General features: G+C 40.2%; 1 protein-coding gene across 1 annotated transcript in view; it reads right to left on the bottom strand.

Annotated features, from left to right (window-relative positions):
* LOC146490317 (protein mono-ADP-ribosyltransferase PARP9-like) overlaps positions 1–24,853 on the bottom strand; it is a 25,080-nt gene extending 227 nt beyond the window's left edge. Inside the window, exons 1-8 of the mRNA XM_085153330.1 lie at positions 24,700–24,853; positions 10,064–10,990; positions 9,641–9,856; positions 6,699–6,914; positions 6,419–6,479; positions 1,387–1,868; positions 667–826; positions 1–544 (exon numbers count right to left, since the gene is read on the bottom strand). The exon at positions 1–544 is cut by the window's left edge and continues 227 nt beyond it. Coding sequence (XP_085009456.1) covers positions 264–544; positions 667–826; positions 1,387–1,868; positions 6,419–6,479; positions 6,699–6,914; positions 9,641–9,856; positions 10,064–10,975 — 2,328 coding nt within the window. The 5' untranslated portion in view covers positions 10,976–10,990; positions 24,700–24,853 and the 3' untranslated portion in view covers positions 1–263. The remainder of the gene's footprint in view (positions 545–666; positions 827–1,386; positions 1,869–6,418; positions 6,480–6,698; positions 6,915–9,640; positions 9,857–10,063; positions 10,991–24,699) is intronic.
* Between the last annotated feature and the right edge of the window lie 3,076 nt (positions 24,854–27,929).

Below are 27,929 nucleotides of genomic sequence, written 5' to 3'. Positions count from 1 at the left end.
AATTTTTAAAAAAATATTTATTGCAGTATTTACTGCTTTAATCACATTTAAATGCATTGAGTCATGAGATGCCACAAAGCCTAAACCTAAAGAAAAAGATCTGAACTTGCTGCTGCCATAATGCAGCAGTACATTATGAGAGAAATAAGCTCAAGACCAGCGATTCCTTCATATTTTGCAACTAATATCGATTATATTGAGCCTATGACTGATACAAACAGTTATGTCTTTCTAAGAGTAAATCTGCTCATTTTGAATACCATTCAGCTGGTTTTCTTTTTACAGGTGATGATGTACCTGGGCAGGGCTTGATAACCACTTAATATGACAGAGATGTCAGGCCCTCCACTCACACTGTCAAACCTAACTTGAGGATCTGTCCCTGCAGCAGGTGGCAGAATGAGACCTGGCTCACCCCTAGTGGTCTTCCCTGTCAACACCTCAGCTTCCACAAAATACAGATACACATCCTTTTGCCTCCTCCAAACTTCCATGGCCTTCTTCACTGTCCTAGCAAAGTATATGCCTTCTCCATATTCTGGGTCTAGAGCGAGAGAAAGATAAATAAATGCTGTTTTCACATTTCTTAATTATATTATAAGTAAGCTTGGTATTATGTAGCCTGGAGAATTAGAATTGATACAGTTAGTAGAAACATTGTCATACCTTCAGGTGGTGCACACTGTGCGTGGAATCCAATCTGGCTAACCATCTCACAGAATTGTGCAGGTATGTGCTGAAACATTGTCTCAGAAGAGAAGCACCCCAGCTGTTTTTTCTTGAGATCAAACAGCACCTGCAATATCCGGTTATCCACTTGCTCCACCTAAAAAATTAAATGTTCGTGTGGTTATTTAAACAAACTGAAAATCAAAAAAAAAAATAGTCTAAGCCCCATCAGCTTGTTGAAAGAGAACATCTATTTTTAATCCGTTTGTGGGAAGTCAATACAGGGATTTGTTATGCCATTTCCATCTTCATATTTTTATTCTTGGACTCTACTAGAGTAGCTTTGCTTTAGTTACAAATAATCCTTATTTATCTTTTCCTGGACATTGGTGAAGCCCTTCAGCTTATCCCTTGTCTAAAATAAGCCCCCACGCTGTTATTTAGTTTAAACCTGTGTTCTGATTGGCTGCCCCACACAACTTGAATGCATGCCTGTAATTATGATATTAAGGATATCCACTCACAGACATCATACAGCCAAAAGCAAGAAAAAAAGGAGTGGTTAGCACACCTCTGTTGCTTGTGAAACTTGTACACAATAATTTATCTCGAATGTGCTGTACCAGTGTACCTGCACGTGTGATGTGACAATAAAAGTGATTTGATTTGATGTAATTAAATCTACTAAATAAAAAAGCAAGTAAATTTATACTGTACCTTTAATATTATCAGCCCCTCGTGTTTGAAGGCAGAGCATCTGTCTCTGAACTCTTTGCTTGTGTCATCAACTGTCCTTGTCTTTCTGTCTCTTTCAAGAGGTGCTTCATTAGCTAATAGGCACATTTTGTTGTCCTCCTCTCTGACAAACTCAATCTGGACATTGCAGAGCATAGCCTCCAACTGTATTGCAGCAATTACAACATCCTCAAATGAATTCCCATTTACTGTTAGGGATGCGTGACCCTTTGTCAGAAATTCTTTAAACTTAACACCCTTTGTGGTTAGACGAGAAAGCTGAAGATATTCCTTCTCACCAAGGTGTAGAATGAATTGGTTGCAAATATTAATGGTGTGAGATGATGTAAAGAGGTCAGTGAGCCATTGTTTAGCCTCATTTATTGATTCTTCAGATGGGCCAGTCAGGCTGATCTGTGCAGATGATGCTCTGTTGAAATGAGTGTCTTCTTTGTTGTCATATTCTGATGGAGAAGACAGAAAGATAAAAACAGTTCAAGATCACTATTGCTACACATCCATCTATCCATCCATAGGGACAGGTTACCGTCTGTTACACAGCGAATACAATGGTAACTATCATGCATATACATGTATATACACTACCACTCATGCTTGGAAACACCTTCTCATTCAATGTTTTTTCTTTAATTTTACTTCTTTCAACATTGCAGATACATACTGAAGATATGAAATATATGAATCAAGAAATATAGAATTATTTAGCAAAGAAAAAAATGACAAATCTCTCTAAATAAGTCTTATATTTCAGATCCCTGAAAGTAGCCATCCTTGCTTTGTTGACAGCACTGCAAACCCTTGGCCTTGTTTCAATGAGCTTCATGATGTAGTCACCTGAAATGGGTTTTACTTCACAGGTGTCCATTGTCAGGATTCATCTGTGGAATTTATTACCTTCTTAATGGGGCTGGGACAAGGGCTGGGTATTGTCACGGATTTCTATAAACAATTCAATTCACAAGGTCCTGATTCGATTTGATCCCTGATTTGTTTTGATTCAATTTTGACTCAGACAGAAATATTATAATTCTGATCATTCATCAGTACTGACACTGTGAGACTTCATCAGACATGTGAGCATCACAGCAGATGCCTTTGTGTCAAAGTAACTGAGGATAAAACACAGAAAAAACATGAAGGAGATTTTCCTGGCCTGGCTTTTTATAGCAGATAACCTTAAAAATATTCAGCAGGAGAACAAAAACTGAAGAAAACCACGAATCAAGATATGAACATTACCTGGTGCTGCTGAAGTGAAGCAAAGTTACAGAGGTTTGATTAGAGGCACAGCTAAGTATTTTACAATTTGGCATAATTTTAAAACATTTAAATATCTTCAGTATTGAACAGCAGAAATGAGGCTTTCTTGTCGAAGGTCAAAATATGATTTATAAGTAAAGAGAAACAACAGTCCATCATTACATTAAGAAATGAAGGTCAATCAGTCCAGAAAATTGCTAAAACCATTAAACACTGCAACAAAACTGGCTCACCTGAGCACCACAGCAGTAAAGGATGAGCAAAAGTCTCCTCTGCTGCTGAGGATAAATTCATCCAAGCCATCAGCCTCAGAAATCACAAGTTAACAGCACCTCAGATTAGATCCCAGATAAATGCCACACAGAGCTCTAGTAGCAGACACATCTCTACATCAACTGCTGAGAGGAGACTGTGTGAATCAGGACTTTATGGTCAAATAGCTGCTAAGAAACCACGACTAAGGAAAAGCAACAAGAAGAAGAGATTTGTTCAGTTGCTGATGTGCGATACCACTGATTTCCTTTCCAATCCGATACCAAGTAATATTCAGGATGGTATCAACGATACTGATCCAATACCGGTACTTTGTATAAAAATTTATTTATTTATTGTATCTCAAATTATAGCGTCATAATGATTACAGGATATCAGATTTCTTGTTCTTATCACTTAATAATGCAGAGTTCATCATATAGAAATAAGAAAAACTGAAGTTGTGCCTATTTGAACACGTTGCCTGCCTGCAGCACTAAAGGACTCCGTGAGAGACGTCTGTCTCGCCCTAGCAGCACCTGTCCCTCTCCTCCTCTTCAGTTCCCCTCAACATATGCTCGTGATATTCTGTGATATGATTTACTGAGGTGTTTGACAAGGTTGGTGATGTTGCCACAACCATACATGCCAACTCTCCCATCTTCAGTATTTTATTTGTTCGTGAGTAAGTTGGTTTGGCTGAGATTAAAGTTATTAGATTAGATTAAATTAAATTCAACTTTATTAATCCCTCGGGAGGTTTCCTCTGGGGTTTTCACACAGCTGAATAAACATCAAACAGAAAACTGATAAAACAGAAGTGTGAGACGGTCGAGGAGATGGCCTCCAGTAACACTGTGAGGAACCTTGGAGTCATTTTTGACCAGGACATGTCCTTCAACGCACATATTAAACAAATATGTAAGACTGCGTTCTTCCATTTGTGCAACATCTCTAAAGTTAGAAATATCCTGTCTCAGAGTGACGCTGAAAAACTAGTTCATGCATTTATTACTTCCAGGCTGGACTACTGCAAGTCATTATTATCAGGATGTCCAAAAAACTCACTCACTTCAGCTAATCCAAAATGCTGCAGCAAGAGTCCTGACAGGGACTAGAAAGAGAGAGCAGATTTCTCCTGTTTTGGCTTCCTGTTCCAGAATTCAAAATCCTGCTCCTCACATACAAGGTCTTAAATAATTAGGCCCCATCTTATCTTAATGACCTTGTAGTACCATATCACCCTATTAGAGCACTTCGCTCTCGCTCTGCAGGCCTACTTGTTGTTCCTAGAGTATTTAAAAGTAGAATGGGAGGCAGAGCCTTCAGTTTTCAGGCCCCTCTTCTGTGGAACCAGCTTCCAGTTTGGATTCAGGAGACAGAAACTATCTCTACTTTCAAGATTAGGCTTCAAACTTTCCTTTTTGCTAAAGCATATAGTTAGGGCTGGACCAGGTGACCCTGAATCCTCCCTTAGTTATGCTGCAATAGACGTAGGCTGCCGGGGGATTCCCATGATGCATTGAGTTTTTCCTTTCCAGTCACCTTTCTCGCTCATTATGTATTAACAGACCTCTCTGTATTGAATCATATCTGTTATTAACCTCTGTCTCTCTTCCACAGCATGTCTTTATCCTGTCTTCCTTCTCTCACCCCAACCAATCACAGCAGATGGCCCCGCCCCTCCCTGAGCCTGGTTCTGCTGGAGGTTTCTTCCTGTTAAAAGGGAGTTTTTCCTTCCCACTGTCACCAAAGTGCTTGCTCGTAGGGGGTCATATGATTGTTGGGTTTTTCTCTGTATCTATGAAGCGCCTTGAGGCGACTTTTGTTGTGATTTGGCGCTATATAAATAAAATTGAATTGAATTGAATTGAATCGAGAGTTTAAGTCAGCGCCCGGTTATATTTTAGATAGCAAGGAGCAGACGGCAGAGTTTCACTCCGCCGAGGGAGCTCATGATGTAATACCCGGCTTTCTTTAGACTGCAAAGGCCGGGTCCTCAGGTGGAAGCAGCCTCTGAATTTGGACACCCCCGCTGTTTCCGGGCCGGCCAATAATAACGGTGACATTTAACGTATTTTATCCAATAAATAAACACTGTGAAAGTTATTTATCACCCCCCAAAAGCCTTTTTGAATGTCTCCCTAATTCTGAGGTCTCAAGGTTGGCAACTATGGCCACAACACCTCACTTTTTTGCCACATGTATCGCAAACCACGTCTCAGCTGTTTGTGGAGGTAAAATACGTCCACATATGACTCCAATTACGCTCAGCCATTGTTGTGAATGCGCACGCCAAGGGGCTGCGAGACATTTATACAGCTGTTATTCACACATGACTATGAAAGGCGGAAGAGGAAGTAGTTCCTTTGAATGTAGACAATCCGAATGATATAGTTTCTTTCCACTGTGTTCCTGTTAATGACTATGTTAATGTTAATGTTAATAACATAATGTTAACATAATGTTAATAACTACAAATTTACCCTAAATTACTAAAAAGAAAAAAATTTGATATTTTAATGTGAGAATCGATTCTAGAACATACATGATTGGTATCGGAGGAATCGATATTTCAGGATCGATCCGCATATCACTATTGTTTGGGCCAAGAAACACAAGGAATGGACATTAGACCAGTGGAAATCTGTGCTTTGGTCTGATGAGTCCAAATTTTAGATCTTTTGTTCCACCTGCTTTGTTTTTGTGGGATGCAAAAAAGGTGAACCATCATTGATTTTTCAGCAGGACAATGACCCCAAACACACCTGTTTGACCAATAAGGAGAGGGATGGAGTGTTGTGCCAGATGACCTGGCCTCCATAGTCACCTGACTTAAAACCAAGTGAGATGGTTTGGGATGAGATGGGGCACAGAGTGAAGGCAAAAGGACCAACAAGTGCTCAGCATCTCTGGGAACTCTTTCAAGATTATTGGAAAACCATTTCAGGAGACGACCTAATGAAGCTCATGGAGAGAAGGCCAAGAGTGTGCAAAGCAATAATCAAAGCAGGGCTATTCTGAAGAATCTAAACTATTAAACGTGTTTTGAGTTATGTCACACTTTTTTGTACACTACATATGGGGGTGGCTGTAGCTCAGGTGGTAGAGCAGGTCATCTACTGATCGGTAGATCTCCGATGCATCCATCGGAGTATGAGTGTGTGTGAATGTTACTTAGAAAGCACCTAGAAAAATGTGCTTGTGCGAATGGGTGTGAATGGGTGAACGCACAAGTTGTGTAAAGCGCTCTGAGTGCTCAGAAGAGTAGAAAAGCGCTATATAAGAACCAGTCAATTTACCATAGTATTATATTTGCTCCTTTACAGTTTTCATGCCTTCAGCGAGAATCTACAATAAAAATTAAATAAAACATCAAATGATAAGGTGTGTCCAAACTTCTGACTCGTAGAGTATATAGCTGTGTGTGTGTTTGAACATCAGATTCTTCACTCTCTATGTAGGGCATGCAGTGCTTCACCTTGGTTAAAGTGGGAATGAGAGGCATTGTGCTGGAGATATTCAATTTTTTCCTTAAAAACCTGGAAAGAGAAGGTCATAAAAAGATATTTCTTTGTATGAGAGCATTCACAAAGCAGCTTGTAACTAACAAACAACTGCAAAGAATGTTTCATACTACTGTAAATGTAACACCACATTACACCTTGCAGATATACAAATATTTTAAACATGCTTATTTAAAAACATTACAGCTTAACGATGTGTTGAAAATTTTACAGATTTTTTTGTAAAAATACAACCTGAAATGTGTCATAGTCAGCAGGAAATATGACAAAGTAAACTTCCATCTTCTCTGGACATTGTTGGGCAAAGTTGACCACTGCATCTGACATGAGCTGTGCAACTTCTTTTTTAGTGAACCCAAGGGCTCCAGTTCCAATTGCAGGAAAGGCAATTGACTTGCGCCCTCTCGTAGCTGCCATCCATAAGCACTCCAAGACCAATTTGGAAAGGAACTAGAATTATTTAAGAAGTGGACAGAAAAGAGATACAGGTGTATTTCAATGTGTTTCTTTTCTTTGACTATTAAAGCTGTTAATTTTTAACCTGCAAAATGGTCTGTATTTTGGGAGAAATATGACCTATGATAATATAATACCTAATATGATAGGGGGTCAATGTTGACATTGTGGATGTATATACCTCGTAGTATACATTGACAATAAACTGGACTGGGCTAAAAACACAACAACACTTTACAGGAAGGGCCAGAGTCGTCTCTATTTTTTGATGCGGCTGAGGTCCTTCAACATTTGTTGGATAATGCTCAGGATTTTCTACGGGTCTGTTGTGGCCAGTGCTGTCCTCTATGCTGTTGCATACTGGGGGAGCAGATTGAGCATTGCTGATGCTAACAGACTCAATAAACTGATTCGTAAGGCCAGCAATGTTGTGGGGATGAAGCTGGACTCTCTTAAGGTGGTGTCAGAGAGGCGAATGCTGTCCAAGATAAAGACAATGTTGGATAATTCCTCCCACCCACTCCATGACGTGCCGGCTAGCCACAGGAGCACAATCAGTGAGAGACTGAGATTACCAAAAGCACCACTGAAGTGTTAGGAAATAAAATATATAATCTGAATGCTGATTAGTGTGTTTTATGAGAGGCCCAGACTTCAGTGTAAAACTATGTTCCAGGCTGAGAGGAAACTGCATGCTTTTGCAGAAGCATGGTAACTGCAGTAGAAAGTGAAACTAAGTAGGGTGTTTGATCGAAACTTGTGTGATGTGACGTAGAGAGCGAGTATATATAACTAGGCTTCGGTTTGTGCTTCAGACCTGGGGTTATGTGTTTGTGTCTTCAGGTCTCCATATCACGGATATGTAAATTAAAGATCATTTAATTAAAGTAAATTAAGTAAAAAGACCGTTTTTGGCCGTATAAAGAATCAAAAAGAACCGGAATTTCATATTTGGTGCCAGTGACCTGGATTCTTGTGCGGCTGAGGGGACTAATTTGGACCTTAAGGTATGATCTGATATGAGGCGGACAACAGACCGGTCTAAAAGATTGATAGGTAAGCGCAAGCCTGTTGGAAATTGTGCAAATTGGATGAATTCTAAATTAGTTGTCCACCGAACTGATGATTGTTACCGTTAAATTGGCTCAGTAGTGGAAATTAAACGAAATTATAAAATCTGTTAAGTAGATTTCAGGTGACATGTCCATTATAATTTTGTTTTGGGGATAGTTGAGAAAATGTATTGTGATTAATGGTGGAAGAAAAGAGATATTAGATTAAGGTATTTGGTTAAGGGATGGATTTATCCCTGTATTGATTAGCAGAATTAGAGTCGGGCATCACATAATAAACTGCATGGCACTTGGAGTCCACAGTGATGCTTTTAAATGAATTTAATTTAACCTAGGGCCGGAGTTGGACTCCGAGGAGCGCAGGTGTTCAGCGTGTGGCAACGACTGGTAATCGTGGATGCACGGTTGCCCCTGGCAACGTCCAGTTAGCTCGGGTGGTACCCGCGGGACTTCGAGCACCCATTAAAAACCAAGTGGTCAGGTTTTTTACTGCGCTGTTTGAGTGAAGAGTTAGACTCAGGCGTGACCATTTCAATGTGACACAGGAAAACATTCCTGCCTGTGGCCATCTTTCTGTACAACTCCTCCATCTAACACACTGTAAACACTGCAATAGCGACACCCTTTTAACACATGCTCTTCTTTCTTATTCAGATATATATCAATAAGAAGCTTATATGTATGCACATATTGTATATATTGTGCTATTTCTTACTTCTTGTTTAGTCTGTTTTTGTTACTGTTTGTACTGGAGCACTGGAACAAACATAATTTCACCCAGGGATCAATAAAGTATTCTGATTGTGAAAATTCAACAGGTTTTAACAGAAGTGTTGATAAAGAAAACCATTAAAACAAATTATTTAAAAATACTAGTGTTGCTCATTTATTTTTTTTAAAGTCAACGACACAGTGTTACATGTGAAAGTCAAAAATATTTTAACCTTGAGCATTAGCAGTAACTGTGAAGGACAATTTCTGTCAAGTCTTGATGAATTCAGTATCCTGAGACAAATGTGTGCAGGGCTACAAAGATAAAGGCACTGCTCTCCTAAAAGTACACTGCTGCCTGCAACTTGCTAAAAATTATGTATATACCCTGCAATAAGGATATAATCCTGCAATAGGGCTGAATGTGTGTGAAAGTGTGTGTGAATGGGTGAATAACTGAATGTAGGGTAAAGCTCTTTGGGGTCCTTGGGGACTAACTAAAGCGCTATACAAATACAGGCCATTTACCATTTGGTTGTTGGAAGAATGTTTCCAGTTTATATAGCCTACATTAAGTTTGGGGAAAACACTGTCATTCAACATAAGATCCTTGTCTTATTTATTTAACATTATGAATTTAGTGTAGTGGTTTGGACTTGCTAAATTTAGGGTTACTAATCAAATTCAGAAAGTACCCTTGGGAGAAAATTGCTGTCCCTCAACACAAAAAAAAGGTATCCAATGTAGAAAATGATCAAAGTAGTGTTAATGTTTTGATTTGGGATAGCCTAAAGTGACTATTCCATGTGAGAAAAACTCCCATCCCCTTAGAGACTGTGTCGGCACCCAAACAGACAAAAACAAACTACAAACCAGCAAAAAATGACTTAAACATAGAAAAATCACAAATCATCACAAAAATCACTTATAATATACCTGGCTTGCTTCTCTTTCCCCCTTGCCCTTACAACAAGTGTGATACACCTCTTTACAACCCAGCCTGTAGGGTTTTGTGATGAAGATATTATTTTTTGGAGTGGCCTTTTTGATTTCATCTTGCATTCCAACTCCAGCTTTCTTCAGCAAAGCAAAAGAGACGTTACCCACACTTAATTCTTGGGTTGGTGATGTTGTGTTTACAATGACATCTGTCTAAAAGGAGACAAAATGATTACAGTTTAAAGAATTTTTGAAAACAAGAATACATTATAGTTTATTACTACGTGAATCAGTCAAAAGACCCAAGTGCCCCACTGGAGCTCACTACACAAAAAATAGAAAATCAAATGAAGAACACAATGAGCTGCAAACAGGAAAAATTCATAATAATATTAATGAAGTAAGAAAACAGATAATTACCACCTGATCCTCAATGCTATCCTTCTCCAATGTCAAACGGACATTTCTAATCTGGATGGTAACACTTGATGTGGAAGCAGCACTTCTGGTGTTGCTTCCTGATGCCAGGTTGGTTGACACGTGCTGGTTATATTGGTTGTATTGTTTCGGGGCTAGGATTTGACAGCAGGCTCTCTCCATTTCTCTGACCGTTGGCTCATCGTGGTTCACAAACAAGATCTCCTTAGGAGGGCTTCCTCGAGAAGAATATTCGCAGTATTTTTTGACAGTTAATACAATGGTGTTTGCACAATCTCGCAAGGGGTAGTTAAACAACCCAGAGCTTATAGCAGGGACGGCAACAGTGTCCAGATGATGTTCCTGAAGCCTGTGAAGAATGCTCTTGATAGCCTTCTTCAACAGTGGTTCAGCACGTGAAACTTCAAAAACACTGGGGTTATATGGCAGTTGTGGACCAACAACATGAATTATCTTCTTGCATGGCAGCGACCCAGCATTTGTGACAGTTGCGTCTCCTGTTTGTAAGGGACCATATTTTTTGGTGTAATTGTCACTCTCCATTTGGATTTCAGGACCACCAGCTGTACACAAAGCCCGAGCAAGGCCACCACCATGCTGAAGATGGGAGTTCGCAGCATTGACGACAGCATCCACTCTGAAACTGGTGAGATCAGCCTTCCACACAGACACTGTAACACCTGAAGGCAGTTTGACAGAAAACCTCCTCTCTGGTGCAACAGTCTGCCTTTTCTGCTGTCTAGAGGTCATATCACTCTCTAAATCCAAGCCTCTAAATCCTAAGGTGGCCACACATCCAAATTTGATATCAAGGATATCACACAGAGCAGGTCCACATTGTTTCACAATATTGAGTGTAGATCCATGAAGAGGAATTTCTGATTTATGAGCCATGGTTCCTGAAGATATCTACAGAAAAAAAACAAACAAGAAATTTAACAAAATGATCACTGTCATCATTAATAATGACTAATTAATAAATTTTAATTAGCAAAACATTTTTCATCCATAAAGCCTGAAAGATTATATAGTTATTCTAGTAAAAATCATGAAATTCATGATGATGATTTCAGAAAATTTCTATTTCATGTTATGCACTTCAAAACCTAAAATTAATTCAATCACAACCTACTATTGTGTTAAATTAAAAATATCAAATAGACTGAAATGCAATCAACTTAATTTTTCCAATTTAAGGCAGCTAAAACAAACTAAGTAAAATTGAAATTTTGCTCTATACTGTATTTCAACAGGATACAACTCAGATAGCTGCTTTACTTGAGCTTTTGGCTTCCCCTTTATGCTTCTCTCTATTGTGCTTCACTATATGTTGTATTTTACTTCATTACCTGACAGTTTATATTACTGTTGGACTTACAGTGTTATAAAACACAGGGGCAGATCTGGAATGGAACACTAGGGGAATTTCAGATTTCACACAGGTGATTGGTTGTTACACTCTGGAAATGGAAGGAAGGTGAGTTTTATTAACCCTCTGTGGTCCACGGACACGCTGCACCTCCAAATCACATGATGGATTTAAGCTGACATAGCACGCTGAGTCTCTATTTCAGCCCATGTTGAAAGTTCGGACTTCAACGTTTTTAAATTTTTATTACAGGCCAGTAAATCCAGAGTTATGAGATATACACACACACACGCATATACACACACATACAAGTTGAACAGCCTTGTGGCTGTTCAACTTGTAGCCAAGTATCTCACTGATCACTGCTGCCGTATTGTAGATCAGCTTGTTAGTGTCGGTAATCGTGGCTGTAGGTATCGTCCGTAGTGCTGTATTAACATCATCTAGCAGACCTTCTGAGGGTACTTCACCTAATCTTGGTAACCGGCAACGGGGGGTCCAGGTTTCAATCTTGGCCATGATCCTATCTTTCAGGTCAGTTCCTCTCGCACACAACGATCCTTCTCCTGTCGCACTTGGGGCTATGTACCCAATCTTGGGTGGGGGTGATGATATCTCCCCCCTGACCTGGCGTCCTGACTCCTCCTTGCCGTAGCATTTATGTTGTACCTCGTCAATCTCTAGCTGTGACAGCAGTCCCTTCTTTCGAATGTTGGAACACTGAGCTACTAGTTGTTTCGCCGTCATTGTGGATGTTGGGTATCGAAGAATCCATAGGTCCCTCATCCTATTCATGTAGCCCCTTCCGCCGGGGTTACTTGCGTAGTAGCATTCCAACAACGCCCTGTTTTCGTCTCTTGCCCACCGATGCCTTCTTGTTCCAGTAGCCCACTTCTCGTCAGGGTGCCCTGGTTCCTCAACACCTGACGCGGACCTTGTTGATCCGGGCGACGTCCGAGCCGGCATGCCTTCAGGTACGGCAGGGCGTACGTGTTGATGGCCCGGATCTTGTTCTTACCGTTCAACTGACTCCTCAGGACTTGCCTGACCCTCTGCAGGTACTTGGTGGTTGCAGCTTTCCTAGCGGCCTCTTCATGGTTCCCATTCGCCTGCGGGATCCCCAGGTACTTGTAACTGTCCTCTATGTCTGCAATGTTGCCTTCTGGTAGTTCAATCCCCTCAGTTCTGACTACCTTCCCTCTCTTTGTTACCATCCGACTACACTTCTCCAGCCCGAACGACATTCCGATGTCATTGCTGTATAGCCTGGTAGTGTGGATCAGTGAATCGATGTCTCGTTCACTCTTGGCATACAGCTTGATGTCATCCATGTACAGGAGGTGGCTGACAACTGCTCCGTTCCGTAGTCGGTATCCGTAGCCAGTCTTGTTAATGATCTCACTGAGGGGGTTCAGGCCTATGCAGAACAGCAGTGGGGACAGAGCATCTCCTTGGTAGATCCCACACTTGATGGTGACTTGTGCTATGGGCTTGGAGTTGGCCTCTAGTGTTGTACGCCACATCCCCATTGAGTTCCTGATGAAGGCTCTTAGGGTCCCATTGATCTTGTACAATTCTAGGCATTCCAGTATCCAGCTGTGGGGCATTGAGTCATAGGCCTTCTTGTAATCAATCCAGGCAGTGCACAGGTTGGTTAGTCTGGTCTTGCAGTCTCGGCTGACTGTTCTGTCTACCAGTAGCTGGTGTTTCGCACCTCTGGTATTCTTGCCAATTCCTTTCTGTGTCCCGCTCATGTATTGACCCATGTGCCTGTTCATCTTAGCCGATATGATGCCTGACAGGGGCTTCCATGTAGTACTGAGGCAGGTTATTGGTCGGTAGTTGGAGGGGATTGGTCCCTTCTTGGGGTCCTTGGGGATCAGGACCGTCCGACCTTCGGTTAGCCATTCTGGGTGTCCCTCGTTAACTAGCAGCTGGTTCATTTGGGCTGCCAGACTCAGTAACCCTGGCGGAAGGGGCTACATGAATAGGATGAGGGACCTATATATGTATGTATATATATATATATATATATATATATACTTTTTTCTAAATACTGTTGTCACGTTTTTGTGTGTGTTTTTTTGTACAAAAACAGTAAAGAAACATGTACCATGTCCACCAATTTAAAAAAAAAAGAAAAAGAAAAGAAAAACGCAACACGTGGGATTTGGTTGTTTAGAAGGGGAGGGGAAAGTTTGGGGAGTGAAGGTAACGGCAGCGAGACAGAGCGAGCGACCGTGCGTGTGTGTGAGAGAGAGAGAGCTTTTAGGGATTTGTGTGATTTCAGATCAGTAATAGTAATGCAGTATGTCAGTGAAAAAACAACTAAATTCATTTATGTTGAAAAGAATGATACCAAACAAGGCAAGGGAAAAATAATAAAAGTCAACAATTTGAGGGAGAAATACAAACGTAAACTCAAAAGGAGTCATAAATGGACGATTGTATTTCAGACCTCAGTGGGTGAATCTAACAAATCATGAAAAATTAGGTTTAAATTTTTGTTCATGACAGTGCAGATTTCTGACATTTTGTGTAATTTAAGCATGTAACAATGTGATTGTTTTCTAACAATAAACAGTGTGAAACTTAAGTTACACTTGTGTTTGGAAATGAACCGCCCCATGTTGTGTAGCTTTCTGGATTTTATACTTATTGGGCTACATGTTTATTCATTATACAGTCTATACAGTACATAAAATCAAAACTCACATGTTTCATGTAACTAAAGTGTTTAATTGTGTGGGCAACAGGCGATAATTAAGTTAAGACTATATTTATATGAAAAACATGTATACTTACAGCATTTGAATTAATTTAACCATATATAAACCACCTGCATATGTGTTTGAAAAAAACAAAACAAAACAAAAAAATGTTTTGATTTTGCTGCCCCATTTGATTTCTTTGCCACCCTAAGAAAGTTTCTCTAGATCCACCCCTGATAAAACACCCAGGTGCCAATATAAGTACATCTAACATTTTTAATTTGTTAATTTTTTATTTCCTTTTTTTTTTTTTTGCTGTTGTTGTTTGTAGACAGAAACAAAGAACTAGACTGAGAGACTGCATCTTAGGTCAGAGAAATGCCCTCAAAATTTTAAATAAAACTATATGAAAAGATCTCTTTTTAAAAACTTCATTATCGAATGATTTTGCAGAGAAAGAGAGAAAAGGCAGTCGGAAGGACAAAACAATATGGTTTGAAAATGCCATGTTACTGCTTTCCTCCTCCCTTTCATCGATCAGTCCGCATATTTGTTGTGCTCACGTTTTTTGGGGGGAATACGTGGAGGAACCCTGCGTGCAGCAGGACCAAGAGGATTTTGCTAGCACTGGTGCGATTCTTCTTTTAGAATTAAAGTTTTTATTATTCTTAAACATTTAAGGAAGTAGACGCATTAACACAAATCAACTCCGTGAGACGTTAACAAAAAAAATAGTGATTCTAAATTAACCGTTTCACGTACAAGACATTCAACAGTTGTCACTCCCAAAGTGTAACATTTTACGCTAGGTGACAAATCTTCGGTATGTTACACTCGGCCACCAAACACGTCCCTATGTCAGAAGTTTGGAAAATTTAGGAAACATGACAACTGTTTGGAATCAATCTACACATGTATGTTTATTTGACATGAATTGCTTTACAAAACACTGTAACGTGATCAAAGTTGTGGATAAGGATAGGGATATGTAGGGCTGGGCGATACGGCCTAAAATCCATATCGCAGTATAATTTGAAGCACATGCGGTAACCATATATATCGCGATATATTCTTTTCTTCTGTTAACGTATTTTCCACACTATAAGGACTTAAAATCCTTTAATTTTCTCAAAAATCGAGAGTGTGCCTTATGAATTCTGGTTGTGCTTACTGACCTCGAACTGATTTTGGCTGCAGAAATCTGTTAAAAATGTTTTAGTACAACTTTGGTAAGCTCACTGCTTGATGGATTGTCAGAGCATTACGGCTGCCGTAGTGAGGAGCTTTGCAGAGTAATCTGGGTCCAAAACTCCGTCCACTTCAGGTCCCAAAGTCAAACGAACACTGCAGCATCACTGAGAGTTAAAAACGGTCTAAATTCTTTCATCTTTAATAAAATCATCAGCGTTGCTGCTTTACCATTTGTAACAATTAAGTTTAATATCCATGCATCCATGAAAACAGAATTTATTAAATTTAACGGAGTTAGAAGTTAACAGAAAGTTAGCTCGCTAGTTTCCACCTAAACATTTCATACCATGTTCTGACAGAGATTTTTGAAACTAATTCAAACGTACAGCTCTGCTACCACTTTCAACATAAATGAAGACAGAAAACTAAACAGCAGTGATGTTTGTAGGGTTACTTAAGTAGGACTACCTGGTATATATTGTTGTGTTACGTGATTGCTAGCAACACAGCTATGTCAGCATAACATTAGCGCAGTGAAGCAGGCGGATGAACAACAACTTTTTTTCCACTCGAAGTTAACGTGAGGGATTCTGGTGGTCAGGGACAAATGCAATCGCATAGCAGGATGCTATACACGAGGCAAATTTCAGTCAGGAGAACAACTCAGATCATTCATCCACAATACAAGGTTAGTCATTAATATACTGCAACAACATGGGAACAGAGCAGCTGCAGAGAATTCAACATTAATGAATCAATGTTACGGAAGTGGAGGAAGCGCAGTTTTTGGCTTTCCCCATATTTCAAAAGTGCTTCATCTCTTTGTTATGACTGTCGGCATAATTTGCAGATGATGTTGTTTGCAGCCGCTGCAATGCTTTCGACCAAAACAGGCGCAGCTTGATGACATCATCAACATGCACTGTCGCGGTAGAGCGGTATCAAAATTTCTATCGTTGGGCAAATTTATATCGTTTCTATCGTATATCATTTATATCGCCCACCCCTAGGGATATGGTTATTGTTAGAGTTAGGGATAAGGTAAGATAAGATGAGATAAGACTTTATTGATCCCACGACGGGGAAATGTTTGCGAAATGGTTTGGTAATGGTTAGGATTAAGGTTGGGTTTAGGGCTAGAATATATGCCTGGAACGTGTGTTAACGCCGGGAGCATCAAACTATTGGATTCATCCATAACCTGATGCATTCCTGAGTACTGCGATAGGTTACCTTTTACGTTCCTCAAGAATGATGTCAGAGACACATACAAACAAAACCTGTTCCATTGTTGTGTTAGTCTCTGTTTTGTTCAATCTTCCCAGCATTTTCTCACATACCACACTTTCAATCATTCTCTCCCTCCAGATTTACAGGGTTTGAGTCCGAGATTCTTTCCATAGCATCCAAAAGATGATTCTGTTCATCTGGACATAGCGTTTTCAGTGGGAGAAGTGTTTCCAAGTGACTTCTTCAGTCTCAGCTGACTGCAGGTTTCCCCAATCTTATAAACAGCAGATTTGCATACTGACTGAAACCATGACTAAGACCATCTCTGAGATTTACTTACCTGGATGATTGACAATGCATCAAGATGTTTTAATCCACTTTGGCAAGGACTGCCTAAATAGGATTATGTGCTGTTTGCTCATAAGATTAAACAGCACATAAGATGACGGATTACAGGAAGCACCTGAGATTCAGCCTCAGATGCAGACAAAACAGGATTACTCCTAAAAGCCTGCAAATAAGCTCTTCAGTTAAAGGCTTCCAGGCAACAAAAATTCTCCAGAAGGTACAGCACCAGCTGCTTAATGAATGGGTGAGGCAAACAAATTTTACCATCGACATGCTAAAATCTCAAGAGGAGTGGATCAGAGAGAGACTTAACCTCCTAGGACCTGGCATCCACATATGTGGACATCACATTTTGGGTTATTTAGATCAAGATACTCAATTTTGCTCTACAAGGGCCCGATATCCACTTACGAGGACATTATACTGCTACTGTTCTATCAAAATTTTAAACGAATATCCTCATATGTGGCTCTTAATTTTCTTAAAAACAAATATAAGGTAAAAAAAAAAAAATCTGGTAATTCTTTGTTTTTTATATTCATCGGGCTCCAATATGCCCAAATATCAAAGAGAAATTAAATATGCATGCCATGGAAGAGTTCGGGTCTTAGGAGGTTAAGATGCTTCTGTATGGGAGTACTCTTAAAAAGGTGTTTGACTTCACTAGGAAGGCTCGCCTAGCACAGCACAAAAAGTCTAAGACCAGGCAACAAAGGAAGTTTGACTTACTTGTACGTCGGAAACCACAGCAAAATACGGAGAGTGTCCTCAACGGCCAGAAAAGAGAAGGATGCGACACCGAGGATGTGGACAAGTGGGTGAAGAATTTGTCTGGCCGACAGCTCACCCGAACAGAGAAAAACATCCTTGCAAAAGGGTTGAATTTTGCTGTGACGCCGAGACAAATCACACTAGTGGAAATGATCACAGCCACAGAAACAGCAATTCGAAACAACAGTATTGCAGAAGTGGAAGCAGAGCAACTGCAGACGAAAGTTACGGCCTATCTCAGCAATGCAAAGCCTCCAGCATCCAACATCACCATGGAGGAGAGAAAGACACTCACATCACTTAGGCTACGTTCACACTGCAGGCGAAAGCGCATCAAATCCGATTTTTTTTGACCCTATGCGACCCATATCCGATCATGGTGTGACAGTGTGAACGGCACAAATCCGATATTTTCAAATCCGATCTGGGTCACTTTCATATGTGGTACTGAATCCGATACATATCCGATGTTTTAGAAATCTGCTGTTTGAATGGTCATGTCACATTAAATCCGTCTTTTACGTCACTGACACAAGACATACGCCAATTATCGGCGCCGGAGAAGCGCCCGAGAAGACATCGCGAACGCTTCCTGGCCATCCTTTGTAGATGTCAGTGAAACTGTTGGGAAGACAACGTTGGAGGAACGTGAACATTTTATTTATACTGTATAATCTGCAGATTCTGACAGAAATCTGCAGCTATCCTTTGAAGCACCGCTCCTCTAAAACAGCAATAAGGACCATTATTAGGTTATCTACATTATTATGTAAATAACAAAATAACTTAAAGCAAATATTGGGAAACAAAGTCCAAAGTCTTTATATTAAGGGACATCAGTCAAACAAACAGAGCGCGTTGTGCGTGACGTCTTCTTTTACGCATGCGGGCCGCTTGGAGCGTTCACACTAGAGCGCATTTGCTGTCACATTTTATTTGTAGTGTGAACGAGCAGACAAAAAAATCAGATTTGATCAAAAAATTGGAATTGAGCATTAACACCTGCAGTGTGAATGTAGCCTAAGTAATGACAACATCATCATCATCCTTCCGGCAGACAAGGGTAGGTGCACAGTTTTGCTAAACCAGAAAGACTATCGTGAGAAAATTTTGTCACTGCTCAGTAACAAAAATACTTATGAGCCCCTGAAACGAGACCCAGGGAGGGGCTACAGGAAGAGGGTGATAGACTGTCTGAGGCAGTTAGAACAAGACAATGCTATCGACCGGTCCTCATACCACAGGCTATACCCAGGGAAATCTACACGAAGTCTGTATGGTTTACCAAAGATGCATAAACAGGGTGCACCTTTAATACCGATTGTGTGTATGATCAATTCGGTCACCTATAACATCTCCAAGTTCCTGGCTTCAATCCTCAACCCGCTGGTAGGCAGCTCTGAACACCACATCCAGAACACCCTGGATTTTGTTTAGAAGGTGAGAGATGTCATTATGGAGGCAGATGAAACCATGGTCTCGTACGACGTTTCATCTCTCTTCACTTGCATCCCAGTCACGGAAGCGTTGGAGGTAGTCCGTAAGAGATTACAGGATGACCCCAACCTCAGCAATAGGACCACTCTCAGCATCGACCAAGTGTGTTTGCTTTTGGAACTTTGTCTTCATTCCACCCATTTCACATACAAGGGTCAGTCCTACAGGCAGAAACATGGGTGTGCCATGGGCTCCCCAGTTTTACCCATTGTGGCCAATTTGTACATGGAAGAAGTAGAAAAGAGAGCTTTGCTATCCTACCCTGGAACACCACCAAGCCATTGGTTCAGGTATGTGGGTGACACCTGGGTGAAAATCAAATCTGAGGACATACCACAATTCACGGATCACATTAACTCGGTGGACCGACACATCAAATTCACCAGGGAGGATATGAAAAGTGGCAGGTTAGCCTTCTTAGACTGTGAGATTTCCATCAGTAATGGGGGACATCTAAAAGCTGACGTGTACCGTAAACCTACACAAACAGATCAGTATTTAAGGTTTTGACTCTCATCATCCACTGGAGCATGTCATCAGGACACTACGACATAGAGCGAACACCATCCCCACAGAGACAGCGGCCAGGGAAGCAGAAGAACATCACATCAAGAAGGCCCTGTCTAAATGTGGTTATCCCAGCTGGACTTTTGTCAAACCTGGGAACGCTCCTAAAGAAAGCTCCGGCCGATCCAGGAGAGAAGGACAACCACTGCCTAAGCGAAAACCCGTAGCGATCCTGTACGTGTCAGGAGTATCGGAGCAACTGAGAAATATTTTTTCCAAATACCTGGTCTCTGTGGCTTTTAAACCCCAAAACACGCTGCGCCAAAAATTTGTCCAACCCAAGGATCGGGTCCCCCGACACAAACAGAGTAACATTAGCTGTTAAGTGCCAGGAGGATTGCCAGGATTTATACATCGGGGAAACCAAACAACCTCTGTCTAAGGAGCTTGGAAAGAAAAGCTTCTGGACTTCTTTGAGTTGCTTGAAGACGTTTCACCTCTCATCCGAGAAGCTTCTTCAGTTCTAAGGGTCTTCAAGCAACTCAAAGAAGTCCAGACGCTTTTCTTTCCAAGCTCCTTAAACTACGATGACCTGGATGACAGAGAACCTTCACAGACATATTAGTAATTTTCTGCCACTTGTTTTTCCAATGTCTGTATTTTTCTTCCTTTACTTTCTTTTGTCTTCTTGGAACTACATCCAGGTCTTTTGGAGTGAAGGGCCCACTCCTGAAGACCTATGGCTCTGTGGTGGCGATTTGATTTCGGAGAGATTTCACAGGTCTTTCCTCCCCACTGCTGTCAGACTCCACAACAAAGACTTTTGCAGCTGATCAAACCCACACATGTGCATTAAAGCTGCTGTAGGTGCAATTCTTTTTGTGACAAAGTTGTACTTTTCTATTTTCTTACTCAGTTGTATATAGCACTTGTATTCTGTTTTATTCTATTGTATTCTATATAGTATTTAATTTTATTGCATTCCAGTGTTTTCTAATTTCTGCTACATAACTTTGTACTTTTGCTTTAACGAAACAAATTTCCCACCTGTGGGACTAATAAAGGTCATCTTATCTTATCTTATCCCAAGAATTCACCCCTAATGAAGGCCTTTAGGGCCATCTAATGCAGTAACCAATCTGTCTGTGGTCCCAATATTTATATCTAGGAAAACATGTATATAATCTTTTAATGTTGCCACAAACATGTAGTAAACTTGGGTTTAATCTGCCACGACTAGGTTTCTCAACTTGGAAGTCTATATTTAATTCTACTAATTCTAGAAAACTTGATCACAGATGGAGTCATGGCGAGAGACAGTGAAACGAAAGGGATAGTGTAACAGACGGAGGAGTTACTGTATGAGTAAGGGGCAGTCAACTGAGACTCATTTGCTGCCATTAAGAGCCATTAAGGATCAAAACAGCTTCTAAATAATTTGTTGGCTTTTTAGGTCACATTCAGCCAAGGTTTCGGGTTAACTCATTGTGAAACCTAGTCCCACCCTATCATGTGACCTACACGCGTTTTCACACCTTGGCTCACGTGATTAGGTAGAGGATCAATAGTCCGTGTCAGTGTCCCTCTTGAGGGGAAACTTCCATAGGGCTTAAATCTGGGACTCTCCACCATTTGACCCTAGAACTGAAGAAGCTTCTTGGATGAGAGGTGAAATGTCTTCAAGCAACATAAAGAAGTCCAGACGCCTTTCTTTGCAAGCTCCTTAGACTACGATGACCTGGATGACTGAGAACCTTCACAGATGTTTGGGGAAGTTTTCTTTACTGATCTTTTCCTGTCTTCTGTTATTAGACTTGAGATATGACTGCTCTATGCTGTTGCTGATGACTCCAGTTAATTCTACAAGACATGCTATGTAAGTAAATACAAAAAATGTCAGTTTTGTCTGCATTTCTTGAAAGGTTATATCCCAGAAACTTAGTTTAAATGGTCCACATTGTCTGCTCAGTATATAGTGAATTCTGCAAGTTTTTGAACAGTGAAATTTGTTTTGTGCCCAAATTATTCTGCAGATCATCAGAATGAAAAGTTATTGACCATGTTTGCAAAGCCCTTTTTAAAAATATGATTTCGTGACATTATTGAGCGTTGGGTGGTGGTCAGAGTTATCCAGACTAACAAGTAGGACAATGAATGTCACCTCTTAGGTGGGGAGGGAGTCTGAGCTTGACTAAATCATGGTCTGTTATATAACAAGTGCAGAAAACATGTTTTAAGAAAACAAATAAGTTGGTGTTCTAAAGAATATGACTTCAGGGTCATTGCATCTCCAACCCACATCCACTACCACTGTACTTCAGTGTAGTACTTTGAATTGCCTAAATCCATGACAGTCATTAAGGCAGTAATACCTGGACTGGAAACAAGCCATCCTTAAAATGTCACAACATACCAAGCTTCTGTGTTTGAATGCAAAACAAATGTGTTGTTTGTGACTGCACTTGTGGCTGAAGAATGAATACATTTCATTTTGATTATATCATTAATATAAGATGCAATACAAAGTTATGGGAAGCCTAAACTTAGTTTCAGAATAATTAAATCTGAGACTGTTTCATTGTAAGGTTATTAAAGTTTTAAGTTGTCTAAGAAGTAAATACTGGGCCGGTTCTAGACAGGCATATATGAGTAGGCAGATAGTAGTAATGGAGGCGAGAAAGGTGTGGGGGTTGGGTGGGGTGCTCTGGATTAGGACTGCCACAAATGATTATTTTGATAGTCGACTAGTTACCAATTATTTTTGCGATTAGTCGACTAATCAGATCATGCATCTATTGGACGTAAAACGTTCAGCTTATTGCACCAGCATGCATCTGCTCTTATATAACTATCATTAGCTTACAGCTTGAAGTGTTTAAGGTATGTGCTAACTAAAAAAAAAAAGACAAGATGAGAGTTTGCTCTGTTTGCTCCCTAAAATATAACAGGACAGTGGAAGGACACTGTAAAGATTTTAGGTGTCAATCATGAGTTAATTATTGTTGAAATATAAAGATGTTAATCATCATACTATTGCCATTTTATTGAGATTGAATCAATGCAGGTCTCTGGTCTAAAATATCCTACTTTGCAATAAACAACAAATATACAATACATGGTTGCAGGCGAACTACTTATTTAAATTTGCTAAATTGCTCACTACGGTAGAGGGAGACAGAGATAAACCTTTCTACAGCTTGTGTGTGAGACTTCCGCACAGCTGCAGCAAGCAGGCACGCCGAGGGCTCTCGCGCTCACTCTTTGCCTATGTGTGTGATAGATTTTAGAAAACACATCGGTGAAAATTATAAGTCTATATGGTCAAGTCTGGTGTTTTTGTGTTTGTTAGTTTGTTTTATTTTGCTAGCTGGTCATTAGATGCCGCTCCAGACCACCAAAGACACCCCAGCCCCTCTCTTCCCTCCTATTGCCCATTTTTTCCCCGTAAATGGGCAATAGAAAACCAATCGGTGCCTATCCAATCACAAAAATGCACTGGTGTGATGTCGGGGCAGCATGGGTGCGAGCACCATGATGCCGCCGTGGACAACAGAGACGTTTAAACAGAAACATCAAAACAAAGTAATGTTTCATGATTTTGGGTGTTGTTTTGCAGTTCGCTTACTATGCACTGCGGGTCTATAACCTACAGAGTATAAACATCATCGCTTCTTTCTCTAAGGTTATTCAGAACTTAATTTTACCGAGTACGCGAGTATACATGAGGAAACTGACCTACAATTGACGTCTCTGCGTCATTTTCATACAGTGAGAATCACCAAGAAGAACACACTTAACGATCAATCAACAAAAGTTGCTGTGTGCTGGTGACTGGCCAAAACCTGAATCCATGAATGATACCAGTGGCGGTCCTAGCCTCAATTTTCTTGATATTTATTCATAATCCCCTCTGTTAATCCTTGATATTTATAATTGAGTGATCTGTATATATATATAATGTATTGTTTGGAGTTTAGTCTGTTACTGTTACTATTTTTACCATTTCTTCTTGGAGCAACTGTAACCCACATCATTTCCTTAGGGATTAATAAAGTATTCTGATTCTGATTGTTTCAGGATGACCTGCCATTATCCAATCACACATCTGCTTACCTGCATCTTTTGCTCATTTCTCTAAACTGAGCACCTGATGGCTTTCAAATTTTCTTGTCCATTTTCCATTGGTTTTAATTTTGCACTCCAGTATGAATACCCATCCCCCAACCCGAGGATCACCACAACATAACCTCATAGACCTGCACCTTAGTTCACAGATTCCCTTTGACAGATTGTGTGTGAGACTTAAATCATCAAACTGTAAATTATAAATTTTAAATTGTTATTGATCCCTTTACCCCGAGTCCCAAAGTGTACATTTATTTTCTTACTCTTCTTACATTTATTGTTTGTTTACTTGCACTGTTGTAACTGGAGCCTCGTCGTCTCCTCTCTCTACATACTGGACTGTATGTAGCGGAGATGACAATAAAGTTTACTTTGACTTCAGCAGCGAGCAGGCGCACCGAGAGCTCTCGCGCTCACTTTTCGCATATAGAATTTCGAAAAAACATCGGTGCAAATTATAAGTCTGTATCACAATGTCTCGTGTTTGTTGGTTTGTTTTTATTTGGTTTTATTTTGCGAGTTGGTTACTAGACGCTGCTTCAGTCAGCCAGAGAATCCCCCGCCGCCCCGCCCTCTCCTCCCTGTGCCACAAGCAGCAGGCGCACCTCGCAAACGGAGGGCGCCCTTACACCCAGCAAATGGGCGATAGAAAACCGATCGGTGGCTATGGCATCATGTCGGGGCAGCATGAATACAAGTAATTTTTGGGGGGTTTTTTTGCCGATGCCCGTGACGCCCAGGGCACCCGCCCGTGTCGCCCGTATCAAAAACCGCTACTGAATGATACACACATCTGACTAGCTTAGATAGAACTTAACTTTGGTTTAAACGAATAAAATAGGTTGATTGCGCTGAACCAAGATACTCACCCACTGAGGTGAAGAAGAAAGCGAAAAAAATAGAGTTTAGGCAGTCTGGTGTTTAATGGAGCGACAGTGTCCAAAAGCAGTCCGACAGGTGGAATAAATCCATGAGCTCAGTCTGACTGCATACAAACTCCGGGATTTTATGTTCGAAGGAGGGCGCGGACCTCCTTCGAACAGCCTCTGTGGACTGCAGCCAAGTTTAAAAACTTGTTTTTCAGCCCTTACTCTTTAGCCGCGCCCCATTCTGAGCCAACCCCTTATAGGACACAAAGGTGAAATCAGTGAGAGCAGACAGCAGCTGGCCTGCGAAGATGTCCGGTGTTGTGCCAAAAACTGGTTTCCGGTATTTAAGCTGCTATAAATTACTTGTTGGTCTATAATACGTGAAAAATATGTCAAATGTATCCCTCATGAATGATATCAAGTTAGCAGCTATGATATAATTCATCATCAGTTTATTGTAGTGTAGTCTTTCTGCTGTTCACAGATCAGAGAAATGTCCCGGTCAAAGAGTATGGAATTATCTTTATATCATAAGTCCCGCGCGAGAAAAAAATAAAACTAATTCCAGCAAATAATTTAATTTCACTGGCACAATTAAATACCTCGCGCATAACACGCGCAAACACTTTGACTTTTGACTGGCGGCAGGGTCCTAATGTGATTGGTCATTTTGATACACACCTGATTTTACTGAATTAAACTGAGATACACTGTGGCAGCGACAGAAAAGCTGTTTTCAACCGTATTGTTTGGAATTTGAAAAATGAAGTTTCCCGAATTATTTATCAACAGATATTGTTTGCTGTGCAGAAATATTGACAACCGTCGCGGGATTATTTAATCTTGAAGAAATATTTTAGAGCAGAGGTTTCTAAGGCAAGTTCTGAAGCCTCTGCACTGATGTCCCATTAATCTGTTGCAAAGTATTACATATCTTTTATGATTAAAAAAAAAAACGAAAACCAATCTCAGTCCTAAGAAAAGTATAAAATTGTGTTTTAATCTATTGATTAAACTTAATTTTATAAAAATGTGAATAAATATTAAATCTCACTAAGTGAAACAGCTGTATACATCTGGCTGCAGCTCCACTGACTGGTGCAGGCTCCACTGTAATAGCTCATCCAGATAATATTTCAGGTTATCTGGACAGTCTTTGGTAAGGAGCTCATTGGTCTGAATTATGGCGTTATTTTTGTGCCTCTATTCTGGGCGCACGTAAAAAAAAAATTGCAAAAGTAAATGTTGCATTTTGAGGAGAAAATTATTTTCAGCGAAGAAAAGCCTAATTTGAGCGAACAAAATTCATTGCTGCATTCAAGAAATGTATCTCAGTATTTGCTATAATCCATATAGACACACAATAACAGCCCTCTCGCTCAGTTGTTGGCATTTGCTCTTGCTCAGATCTCTGCTCTCTGATTAACTAAAAAAAGGAATATAGAAATAAAAAATAGAAATAAAGTAAGCAATGGAGCAGTCATAGTATTTACTATATACAAACAAAAAATGTACGGAGAACTTGGCAATACACTTCCTAGTATTGCACACATAATATTGCACATTTTCACAAATGTGTTGCCCATTGTACATTTGGGTGAGGTGTTATTTTAAGTGTTTTTTTTTTTTGTTTGTTTTGTTTTGCCATCAGTCTGACTGTGGTGTGTCCAGTGTTGTGTGAGTATTCAGTGTTTGAGTTTTGCCATCAGTCTGACAGCTGCCGGGAAGAACGTGTTAGTGATATTATCATTCTTGCTCCACCTGCTGCCCCCATTTCTTTAAATAAAGACTGTAACAATTTTCTTTCTTTCTTGCTAGAAAAAAAATCAGTAATGTAAGAAAATAAATTTCCCATCAGCCTATTTATTGTCCGTTCCTACTCAAGCTCGGCCTGTCATTCTTGAAAGTTTTTCACCTGTTTCTCTACCCGAGCTGTTAAAAGTAGTTATCTCAATGAAACCTTCCTCCTATTCACTTTACATTTTACCTACATTGTTATTTATAAATGTCTTCTAGTCTATTGGTCCCTGTGTGCTCACTATTATTGACACTTAACTGGGGTCATGTAAGGTCCCTGCTTTTTTTTTAAATGCTGCCATACACCCCAAAAACAAAAACAAAAAAACAAGTTAGACCCTTCTCTTATTAGCAGTTACAGACCAATCTAAAAAAATACTGTTTATTGCTAAGACTTTAGAAAACATTGTTGCTACGCAGCTTACAGCAGTTTTGGACAAACACAGCATTCTTGACAAGTTTCAACCTGGCTTTTATAGAGCTCATCCTACTGAAACAACACTTTTTAGAGCTTCCAGTGACATTTTGATACAAAATGATGTAGGGAAATGTTCTGTTCTACTGATGTCAGACCTCATGTCAGCCTTTGATATAATTGACCACCACGTTTTGCTAGAAAGGTTGAAATATTGGGTCGTTGTATCTGCATCTGCCTTGGAGTGGTTCTCCTCGTATCTAGTATCTGAGTATGAACAATACTTTTCTGTGGCAGTTTCAAAGTACAGGTTATCTTCCACTTCGCTCACCTATGGTATGCCACAAGGTTCTGTGCTGGGGCCTTTATTGTTTTTAAAATATCTACTTCGTCTTCATCATACTTGCCAGAATTCAGGACATTTGCCATCACTGCTTGCAGATGATATTCAGTTTTACATTTCTTTTCAGCCCCAAGATTTTTCTAAGCTGCGGATTCTGAATGAGTGCTTAGACTGTGGTTGCAAATTTTGACCTTTTTATTAAACCTTCTCCCACCAACAATGTGGGAGAAGGTTAAAAAAGACGCGCAGCTGCATTCTGAACTAACTGAAGCCGCTAAAGGGAAGAGTGTTGGAGACCCGAGCAGAGGGAGTTACAGTAGTCCAAACTGGATGTGATCAATCCATGGATAAGCTTTTCAAGATCCTGTAAAGGAAGGAACGGCTTTGCTGGTAAAAGCTGTATTTTACCACAATGGAGACCTGTTACTCAAGTTTAAAAGAGCCATCCAGGAACACTCCGAGGTTTCTTACAGTGAGCGAGAGATATCTAGCAAGAGGGCCTAGGGCATCAGCTAACTGGTCTGGTGGAGTGGGATGATCAAAAACTACGATTTCGGTCTTATTCTCGTTCAGTGTAAGAAAATTATGTGATAACCAAATTTTAACTTCATGCAAACAGTTGAACAAAGGTTGCAAAGAAGCAGACACATCTGATTTCAAAGGTGAAGAAATCTG

The sequence above is a fragment of the Neolamprologus multifasciatus genome, unplaced genomic scaffold (genome assembly GCF_963576455.1).
Source record: "Neolamprologus multifasciatus unplaced genomic scaffold, fNeoMul1.2 scaffold_19, whole genome shotgun sequence".
Lineage (NCBI taxonomy): Eukaryota > Metazoa > Chordata > Actinopteri > Cichliformes > Cichlidae > Neolamprologus > Neolamprologus multifasciatus.
Note: the sequence above shows the minus strand (reverse complement) of the source record. Positions and strands in the feature narration are given on the sequence as shown.